Source organism: Nicotiana attenuata, chromosome 1, assembly GCF_001879085.1.
Source record: "Nicotiana attenuata strain UT chromosome 1, NIATTr2, whole genome shotgun sequence".
Classification (NCBI taxonomy): Eukaryota; Viridiplantae; Streptophyta; class Magnoliopsida; order Solanales; family Solanaceae; genus Nicotiana; species Nicotiana attenuata.
The window spans coordinates 61,078,594-61,089,680 of NC_031989.1; the positions used below are offsets into that span (position 1 = coordinate 61,078,594).

Here is an 11,087-nt window from a genome sequence, read left to right on the forward strand (position 1 = left end):
TATGTTGCTGGTGCTCGTCACCAACGAAAAGAACCTTTAACCCAACCTTATGTGTAGGAGCATGAGTACTTTGGAGATACTTTTCAATCACTCGATAATCTTCACTGTGATGAGGAATTGGAGATATATCACAGCGTAGCTTCTTATACTTGTCATCCAGAGAATCATCATTATCAATGTCAAAGCCAACAAGTCTTGAAGCTATTTCAATGTCCTGAAGAGCTTCCAGCATTTTTATCTATCAAAAATTACATAGCATCATAAGTTAGCTGGAATCCCGGCACCCGAATGAGATTGGCTAGAGGGTAGCGAGTAAAATATGTAACAGCGTATTTGCCAAAGAAAACAGAAATAAAGGGAATGCAAGAGCAGATACTTCAGTCAGAGCATGTCTTGTTTATGACCTCACTGATGTTCGTGCACTTACCACATAGGCACATAATGAATGATCTTTAAAAGTATGAAAATACGGAGACAAACAATTCTACAAATGAGCTCAGCTGATAAATATGGCTCAAAGTTCATACAAGCCACCTGAATCTTAAACTTTTCTTGATAACCAACAAATCCACGAGGGCTAGCAAGCGCAGGGTTCAGGATTTGGTGGATAATGGGCCTGCCCCTCTACCCTTCTCCACTTAAATACCAAGCTTTTGTCTGTGGCAAGGTTTGAACTTGTAATGTGCATTCAACCCACACATCACGCATTGCACTCTTACCCCTACGCCAAAGCCCCGGGAACTCATCAGGATTATATCCAATACCTTCACTCTCAGCACTGAGCCAACAGATTGCAGCTTTTGATTACAGGATGTTCCTAATTTGAAGGAAATAGACAAGAAGAAGTTTCACCCAGTCAAGTGTCCTTATTGCTATGGGGAAAAACGAGGGTGATTAGGGGTGTGTTTGGTATGAAGGAAAACATTTTCCGGAAAATGTTTTCAATTTTCCCATGTTTGGTTGGCCTAAATGACATTTTCCTCGTGAACTCAATTGGAGGAAAATGCTTTCCCTATCGAGAAGGGAAAACATTTTCCGAAACTCCTTCTCAACCTTCCCCACCCTATTCCTCATCTCCACCAACTCACCCCCACACCCCAGTCCCACCCCCACCCCAACCCCCGCCTCACCCCACCCCTGCCCTAAATAAAAATATTGTTAATAGTACTTTCTTTTTATGTTTATAGATAGATTTTGTTTTTCATTTCAACAAATGAATTTGTTTTCATGATATAAAAAAGTATTTTTTTTTTCATTTTAACGAAAAAGAAACTTTCTTTTCATGTAGAATTTTTTTTTTTCGTTTCAGCAAAAAAAGTATTTTCTTTTCATGATGTAAAAAAAAAAATCATTTCAACAAAGTGAGTATTTTCTTTTCATGATGTAGAAAAAGTATTTTCTTTTATTTCAATAAAATGAGTACTTTATTTTCATGTTTTAGACAGAGTACTTTCTTTTTCAACCAAAAAAAGAGTTTCATTTCAGTTATGGAGCACAAATTTCAACATTATTTTTGCGTAAAAAAAATAAAGCAGCACATTAGTTCCTTTGGGTTTGTGTGAATTTTTAGAGACTTGGGGGAAGGGGATGGGTGAGGAGAGTAGCATAAAAAAATATTTTCTACTCTCTAACCAAACACTGAAATTCCGGAAAATGTTTTCCGCTCACCAACCAAACAAGAGAAATAAGTGATAGAACCACTCATTTTCAACATTTTCCCTCGTACCAAACACGCCCTAGGTATAAGAAACCTAATACAGAATAAAAGCCTACTATACAAATGGTTATGAAGATTTGCAGAAAAGGAGGAAGTGTGGAATGAAGTCGTAGAAATAAGATATAGAATGGAAAATAAATGGTGCTCAAAACAGGTCTCAACCTCCCATGGAACAGGCCTATGGAAACAACTTAAAATTCCAGGATGAGTTCTGGCCCGTCATCAGAATGAAAATTGGAGACGAGAAGAAAGTCCAGATGTGGAAAGAGTAATGGAGTTTTCTCAGAAGGCTCATGCTACAAGCAGTTGCAAATAATGAACCATTAACGGAGTAACCAATGGCCCTGGAAGATGTAGAGACTAAAAGAAAGCTTGTTTTGGATGCTAACATCACATAGAGCCTGTTTAACTCATTGAAAAATCTGCAGAAAAGAGGCATCAGGAAATGCAACAATAGATGTTTCTGAGTGAATAAAACCAGGGGACACCTATTCTTAGACTGCTAGGGGACATGGCAATCGGTATGTGCTTTTTAACTTGGTTCCTGCAGTGGGTGATCACTCAAAATCCCTAGATGGCAGTGGCACAACACAGTTGGCAGAGTAGTTAACCAAATGAAACAGCATTGATATCAAGTAAAGGGGTTTCACCTTTAACTTAAAATCATCTTCATCTTTAATAACATGAGGATGAATAGATGGTATGACTGTGAAAAAGCGGTTGCTTGCATCGACAAGAAGGGTCTCCTTAATAGCTGGATCATGATTAGTACCGCTTAACAAATTTTGTATCTCCGTCAATGCCTCAAAACCTAAGTACCAGAAACAAAATCAGGAACTAGTCAGTGAATGAGTTTAAAACACATTACATAAAATAGATAGAGGAGATGCCCCATAGAAATAGATAGCTGAATAAATGTACCTTTTTGGATATTCTTTTTACTCAGCTTTCCTAGTGGCATCTCAGACATATTTATCTCAAATTCCATCATAGCAGCCCTGCAACATTTGTGGATTCAGCTGCATTCTTAAACATACAATGAATTCAACAGTGAGATTTCATTCAACCTGTATGTCTCAACATTAAAGAGCATCTTCATCAGTTCTAACAATGGAGGGGCAAGTTTGCTGTTTGCGTCATTGAGATTTCTCTTCGTAGTGGGATTTTTGTCAACCCCATAATCCTACAATGTAAATCATTTTGAAAATCTGAGCACTTGGTGGAAGGTACTTCACGTTTCTATAGCATAACAATAATAAAAAATAAGATGTTATTATAAAGGCATCCCAAGGGTACAAAAATGAGCAAAATGTTTAAAGACTTGAGGTGAAAGGAGGTGGCTAACAATATCCAAAGGATAAAATCTGCCGGGTTGCTTCTGAAAATTTGTCTTTTGTTCCCATGCTTCCCATGAGTTCCCAGTCTTCTCAAGAAACAAACGTTTAAACTCTTGTATTGCATCTGATTTAGACATCTCTTCTAACTTGTTTCCTCCAATTTTCTCATTTCCAACGCGACCCCACTTGCGAAAAACATAACATTCTGACCCTTTGTCCTCTTCAATAATTTGAAGTATATAGTAACTGCAGACAACAGAAACAAAACAGCTAAAATACCATATGGTCAAACAGAACCAAGATCTCACATGGGCAAAGCTACAGATAGAAATCGTCCTTTCCACTTCTATACAAGTGCTACTTTACAACTGGAAGAGGATGAGACTATCTCACTGTCATGGAAAAACAAGCTATTTCCAAAATCGGATGATATTAAAAAAAATACTAAATTCTTGTGTAGAGATGTATCCACTTTTTTAAACTTCGGCTTAGTTAAATTCAAACCAGTCATTCTATGAAGAAAAAGAAATAGCCTGCTTATGAAATGGTTATGGAGATTTAAGAAACAAGCATGATTGGGGTTGGGGGGGGGGGGGGGGGTAGGGTATATTTGTGAAAAATATGGAACTGAAAGACAGTAAGTGTATGGAAATCAATCAGAGCTCTTTGGCCTTCTTGCAGTACAAACATGAACCACAAGGTGTCATGGGATGAAAAAATCTTTCTGGGGTGAGCATTGGCTAGGACAGGGAGCTTTGAAGCAGTTGTTTCCAGATAATTCTAATTAGAGACAGCAGCAAGATGCAAAAGTAAGTGAAACTTGGGGCCAACAAGGATAGAATTGACTTTTAGAAGATTACGGAATGATTGGGAAATCAATAGAATTTGCTAAAATTTTCAGAATCCTTTTTTTAATTACCAGAAATTTTTTCAGGATTCTGAAGCATTTCAAAGGCACAAGTGAACAACAGGGTAGATTATTATGGCAGAGGCATAGGAAAAGAAATTACACCGTCAAATCCTCTTATGAGGTACTCCTCATGCCGGATAAAAGGTAAATGTCTGGCCTTGGAAGTACATATTGAAAGAAAAAACTCCTTACAAGGTGGTTCCCTTGCTTTGCCGGGTTACTAACAATATCAAGAGGTCTGTTTGACTCGAGAACAATTTGAAAAGAAGGGAGATCCAACTATGTTCAAGATGCTACTTCTATTTCCTATATAAAAAAGAAGAGAGAAAACAGACACCTTTTTGCATTGTGGAGTAACTGATCAACTCTGGCAATTATTCTTAAACATGAAGGGAATTAAATAACAATGACGGGATCAACTGGTGACCTTCTAGCTTGCTGGAACAGCTTAGGAAAACTTGCTAGGCAGAAGAACAGATGGAAAACAGTCCATGCTTGTACTTGGTGACTATTTCGAAGGAAAGAAACTCAAGATGTTTTGAAGACAGATGTAGCTCAATTCAGAAAATCAAGATGAATTGCCTTCTTCTATTTCACTTTTGGTGTAAGATGAACTCTTAGATGATGCAGGTACACTGTTAGATGTAATAGAATCCTTGTAAGATGAAAGGACATACTTTTGCTGTTTTTGAAATTGTAAACATGACTTTCAGCACAGAGGCTGTGCTGATGATATATAATACCCCCCCCCCCCCCCAACAAAAGCCTGGAGCCACTGATCCATTAGACTTGCTTGTGCGTACAAATGTTTGTTAAAACCATAGGATCCATAAAGCAATTACTCAAATCACTCCCTGCTTAGCTAATCTGGCGGGCGAATCTCTTAGGTGCCCATGTTGGGCTCGATAATACGATTTCCATGACGGCACAAGTTTTTCACCCAACCTTTCAAAGTTGTTTCTTTCACACTTTATTATTCCATTAATATTGTGCGTGTTTTTCTGAAACTAGTTACTCTCATTGAATTACATTTTCTCAGACCCAACTCCCAAGCCACATGAGAATTCCTTGTCGCAACTCTAACAAAATGAAATGTGAAGGCGGATGGATTATTCCCTCATTCTACTTATCCTTGAACTTTTTCAGTAAGGATAGAACATTCTACATAATTCTGGCATCGGATACTTAGGTTATGTCTAATGATTTATGTATAATTCTTCTAATTTAGTAGAGATTTAAAATAGCAAACTTCCAACATTTTTTCACTTTTAAAATAATTGAATTTGGTAATTTGCTTGGTATATTAATGTCATTATGTATCCCACAATATACTTCAGATTTACAGAATTTATGATGATTCAATTCTCAAGCAGAATCTACATATGACAATTCCGCAGAAACATCTCAAGTAGTGATGCAGAAAAGACCAGAAGTGAAACGCAGAAGAAGAAACTACCCAAAAGAAAAAAGACAGCCACTAGATTGTTATTGCATATTTCAGCAGGAAAAATATGGATACATCACCTATTAATACCACTTGAGAGGTCCGACATGTTCAGAGTCGTATTATATATGCTAGTCTTATCCTCAAGAATGTGTCCTGAATCTTGCAAGCCAGATGACTCATGAACCGCGCTTCTCCCTTTTACTTTGACAGTTACCATGCTCCCAGTCTCTCCATAAGCTTCTAATTTATACAAGTCAAAAGGAAGTTTTTTCTTTCTCTCGATACTATCCACCAAATAATCCTCCCTAACTATTGGCACTTTCATTCTCCTGTCAAAATTAAACAGATGGGAGTTAAGAAGTTGCCAGGGGAAAGTTTACTGGTTGCAACTTGCAAGGAGTTTACCTGGCCTTCTTTATCTCGGAATCTTGATCATCCAACATCCCTATCACAACTAAGCAATTTGTGTCTGCAAGTCCAAATACCCCTAAATTCAGAATATAACAAGGACAAAGTTTAAACCTAAATACTAAAATCGATAAGGCACCTTTCTTTATCTTGGCATGCAGCTGTCCACCAGCTTCCTCAATTTTGCTCTTCCAGTTTTCCTATTAAATTGAAAAATGCGTATTAATAAGCTGAACAAAAAAATCAAAAAGCAGAAGTGTAACTTCAAATACTCATGAGTGATCCACTTTTTTCGATAGGTACTCATGAATGATCCACTAGACAAAAGAGAAATTGGAAAATAAGGAAAAGTCTTACCCTGGACTCTTTAGATGATCCTGCTAAAGCGACTTTTAGATCCCCTAGGTTTTCGCCCTTGGAAGACTGAGATAGCCCATTAGCAGCCTGGCTCACAGATGCCTTGCTGGGTGTAGCCGGGGGCAATATTCTTTCTGGTTTTTTTAACTTTTGTGATTTATTCCACTGGACAGAAAATAACAGTTATGTAATTTCTCCAGCTAAAGAGCTTTGATTGCAAGCCTAAAAAAAGTTTTGGCTATAAAGGAATCTTTTGAAGTGCTGCTCATTCGTATGCTTTCAGATCTTAGAATTTGTTACCATGTACCTTGAGAAGATACTCATTGCTTGTTTCTTCAGGAATTTTCCATTTTCCTTTAACACGTTTTATGTCAGTGGCAGAGTAAGAACACTTGCTCCATGCTGACAAATAGCCGTGGCATTTATACATGCCTCCAGAATATCGAAGGTATCCAGAACAAAAGGGACATTTGGGGAGTGCTCCAAAAAGCATCCCATCGGCACTGGATAAAGCCAAAAAAGAAGAGCACAGAAACTGTATGAGTGCCACACTAAAAACCCATCCACGTTGAACAGTTATTTTGCAATCAACAAACAAAGAAATCACAAGGAACAAAAGGCGACATCGAATGATGGATATAAGGGAAAGTAAGGAAGGAAAGTAAAACCCACATCTGGCCAAGATCCCAAACAGTACTAGTACAAACTGTCCTAAGTTAGCAATTGACAAGACACAGTTAGGAATATTGTGTGCATCATAAGTGACAAAAACCATAGCTTAGATATACCGGATTAACCATCAGAAGAACCATACCAGCGATCTCGCAGATCAAGCTCCGACCCTGTAGATTCCTGATCATTAGCTTCAAGCATCTCTCGGAACTCTCCGGTACTGACATGCCTTTTGAGATCATCCTTGAGTGCCCATAAGGCTTTGGTCTGCGCCTCCAGTTGGCTCTCCAATTCGGATGCTTTGGATTGTCCATCCTTCACATTGTTAGTATTCCTGTCTAACACATTTTTGCTGGCAGAAACATCAGCTTCGGCTTTAGCAATCTTTGATTTCTCACTGTTGTTACTGGCTTTTTTCCTTTTAGCACCAGCCTTAGATGTTGATTCCTGTGCTAGTTCCTCCTTGGGCTCAGTTTTGTTACCTAAGACAATTGTCAAACACATTAGTTGCTAACGAGGGAAGAAAAGAGTTTCCAACTACAATAGTAATGTGCAATTAAAAGAGCGAAGTTCTTATTACCCGTCGATGAAGAACTCTTAAACAGGGACAGAACAACTGCCTGATCAGCGGCTGAGAGGCTATCCCATCCAGATAACTTTTCAACCTGGGTAGTCGAAGATATTTCAGAGAAACACTTTGCATGATGCCATGCCAGGGACTTAGCACGTTGACCTTCAGGTTTGGATGATAAGCGGACCTAACAACAGAGAGCAAGTATTTAAGAAAATTATATTGAGCTTCTAGTTTACTGTCCATTAAGATGATAATGCAATTGAGAAATAAGACGACGGATACAAAAAACGATTATTAATTCATATTTCACAGTCGAGCTTGGTAATTTCAACAAGATAGGAAAAGCTAAAAGGCACATCATTTGCTCATGAATAATTTAAAGAGAATAACCAAATTTTCTTTAAACTGATGAAATGGTAAGAGGTTGTCACTGGATGATCAAGAACTTATAAATAGTGACGCAAACAAAAAAATTCTCATAATTGACATTTACAATAAGCTTCCTATAAACTTAAGGCTAAATCATGTTTACCAAAAAACTTCTGAGAGAGAGAGAGACGCGGAGATCAACACGAAAATAGTATTATGGTAACTAAAATGTAAAGAACGCAAGAAACACATACTGTTTGAGTGCTTACACCAGCCGAACAAAGGCCGTGACCTATGACAGTTCAACCAAGACTAACTAATCTACTCCCAGGAAAGAAATAACGGTGGACTTAGAATCTGACAAAAAGAAACAAAGAAATAGTAATAGCTAACTAAAGCATATTGGTAACAAAACCAACCTCCCCTTTAACAATCTTTTGGTTGCAGTGCCGACAGGAAGCACGGGACGTTTGAGAGACTTCAATACCACATTCCATTGCAGCAGGAGCAGGGATGTTTGAGGATCCTGATCCACCACCCTCTACATATTCCCTTATCTTCTGTTGATCCTCCCATCGCAACTGATCAACCCCTTCAACATCTTCAAGGCTAAGATCAAAATAAAGGCAATGAAAAATTAAAGTCCTTTCTAGTATCGCCAGACCACAATTTAACCATAAATTTTAAGAAAACAAAGTGGCATACGATTTTATCTGCTTTGCTTTCCTCAAGATGCAGCTAGCATGATGCCACATCTGATTCAAAAAGACAAACACCAATTAAATGGACATAAAGTGGAGAGTTCGAAGGCAGATCAATGATAATAACTTAAAGCTTGTAAACAACAGCAAAAACGAAAAAAAAATAACAGCAGTAGGTCTTGTCTTACGACACTTAACTAACCAATAAATAGCATAATGAGGGAAGCTCTGTTGCCAAATTTACCATCAGAATAAGAGCTACATGTGTCAATGAGAAGGTACAGTTCCAACATCCAACAAACACTTTAGAAGGAGTTCTTTCATTATCCTATACTTGAGCCTCTTTTTAGTATGCAAGGTACAGTTTTGAGGAATCAAACTAACATATAAAACTTTTAAGGGTCTTCATATTTCAAGAACCTGCAAGCCATAATGCATGTAGGACTGTGATAATCATACTTCAATCATTAGCATACACATACAGTGCATCCTAATATGTAGTGCATCTTGATATGTACTTGAAATTTCCTTATTACCAAAGAGAACCGGAACCACCAGAGACGGTCACAAAAAAAACTACAACACTAGCAACCCGTTTCATCAACTTGCAAGGACAACAGAAGATACCTAGAGGGCAAAACATGTCTATTCTGCATAAGAGCTAAAATAAGTACCTGTATCATCAGAAAGCAAGGCCACCGCCAAAACTTTGAGATATTATGGAACAACCAAAGATGGATGAACATGACTTTTAGGCATACAACCATCCACCGGATTTGTAATTCTAGTAATAAGGGAAAAGGAACAAATTTGCCCATGTACTATCCATTGATACCCTTGCCTTAGCAAATCATCTGGCATTTGCCCTAACCATTGACACCGCTCCAGCGACAAATGGATAGACTCCACGTGTCAAAAAAATTGAGGAAAAGGGTCCAAATTTATCCCTCTATGTTTGAACATGGTTTAAAATTACCATCCACTATTCTTCAAGGGAGCTCCATTAGGGGTCAAGAGAAAATTTGAGATTTTTTCCTAACGGCAGGGTAAGATTAAACTCAAAGTGTAACAGAGGGAAAAGTTGCTCAATTTCGATAGTTCAAGAGCAAAATTGACCATTTTCCCTTCCAATAATAGCTCATCAATTCAAAATAAACATGAGGCCTTCAATGTAGTACATAGCGCACACACGACTGAGTTTCACTATAAAGTCTACATTTTTCCTATCCCAGATAACTGGTCACACATTAAGTTGTATGCCTACATCAAGCATGGAATAAAGTAATGTGCAAAACCCACACAAGAAAAAAGCTTTTTCTTAAAAAAAAAAAAAACCGAATAAACTGGCACGAACTTCCAGAAAATTACTTTTGAGAGGAAAAAAGAAAGAAACAAGAAAAGATCAATGCGCAATTAAAAAAAGCACGGGAAAGTGAAAGCAAACATAAAAAGGGGAGAGGAAATTTTTCATATTACAGGATTATGCAAGTGAAATCAACTAAAAGTTATAAGCCTTTTTTTCTGGTAAAAGACATATCTAAGAAACAAGAACATACAGGCATGAAGCCATCAAATTGAGTGGCTTGGACCATTTTGCCAAGCCTGAAAACTTCTTTATCAATAGGATTTTTGCAGGTCTTGCATGATGAACGCGATGACTTTGCATACTCTGCTTTCCATGGCTTTGGAGGGTTCGCCATTTTCACCTTCTATTTTTTGGGTGTTTGTGTTTTTGTTCTTGCCCTCTCACTGTTCATGCAGAAATTATTAGAGTGGAGTTAGAGTGGTGTCACCGGAGTGACGCACGCAGACTGGAGGAATTTTGGAATGAATTCTTTTGAGAATCTCTCAGCTTGTCTGAGAAGCTGTCGCCTTCCTCTATTTGACTGTGGACCTAATGGGTTCCAACATCCAACTTCTTGTGGGCTTAAGTCCACCGTGAATTGGGCTTGCATTTCAGACACACTTCGTTTTGGGAGAAATTCAAAAATAGCCAGATTTAGCACTGATCGTTGAAAAATAGTCAAGTTTCAAAAGTCATCGAAATTTCGCCACTTTAAATCTGAGCGAAAACACTGTTCAAAATCTGAAAAAATACGCCCGCAAATTTTATGGGAGTTCCAGCATAACTATGCTTGAACTCCCGTAAATTTTACGGGAGTTCCAGGATAACGATGCTGGAACTCCCGCAAATTTTACGGGAGTTCCAACAAGTATAATTGCCCAGTATAATATACTGGAGTTTGGAGCACTGGTGCTCCAGTCTCCCGCAAATCTTACAGGAGTTAGCAAAGTATACCGGTCCAGCATAATATGTTGGAGTTCGTAACAAATGCACCAGAACTCCCGTATATTATACTGGACCGATCCCTGTTGCAGCAAAATAGTGGCTATTTTTCATTGACTTGATAAACGCTGGCTATTTTTCATTGACCAGTGTGAAAACTGGCTATACCATGATATTTTAACCTTCGTTTTCGTAAAAAAATAATTAGCTGATATTACTCTCGATGGACCTTTTAAAATTACAACAACAACAACAATAGCCCAGTGAGATCCCGCATGTGGGATCTAGGGAGGGTAGTGTGTACGTAG

General features: G+C 38.1%; 1 protein-coding gene across 1 annotated transcript in view; it reads right to left on the bottom strand.

The window, feature by feature from the left end:
• The window catches only part of LOC109227415 (poly [ADP-ribose] polymerase 1), a 12,217-nt gene extending 1,854 nt beyond the window's left edge, over window positions 1–10,363 (bottom strand). The window contains exons 1-15 of the mRNA XM_019392571.1: window positions 10,049–10,363; window positions 8,497–8,546; window positions 8,211–8,400; window positions 7,429–7,606; window positions 6,991–7,330; window positions 6,484–6,679; window positions 6,177–6,341; window positions 5,959–6,019; window positions 5,817–5,880; window positions 5,489–5,740; window positions 3,063–3,300; window positions 2,785–2,900; window positions 2,639–2,715; window positions 2,368–2,528; window positions 47–238 (exon numbers count right to left, since the gene is read on the bottom strand). Coding sequence (XP_019248116.1) covers window positions 47–238; window positions 2,368–2,528; window positions 2,639–2,715; window positions 2,785–2,900; window positions 3,063–3,300; window positions 5,489–5,740; window positions 5,817–5,880; window positions 5,959–6,019; window positions 6,177–6,341; window positions 6,484–6,679; window positions 6,991–7,330; window positions 7,429–7,606; window positions 8,211–8,400; window positions 8,497–8,546; window positions 10,049–10,192 — 2,424 coding nt within the window. The 5' untranslated portion in view covers window positions 10,193–10,363. The remainder of the gene's footprint in view (window positions 1–46; window positions 239–2,367; window positions 2,529–2,638; window positions 2,716–2,784; window positions 2,901–3,062; window positions 3,301–5,488; window positions 5,741–5,816; window positions 5,881–5,958; window positions 6,020–6,176; window positions 6,342–6,483; window positions 6,680–6,990; window positions 7,331–7,428; window positions 7,607–8,210; window positions 8,401–8,496; window positions 8,547–10,048) is intronic.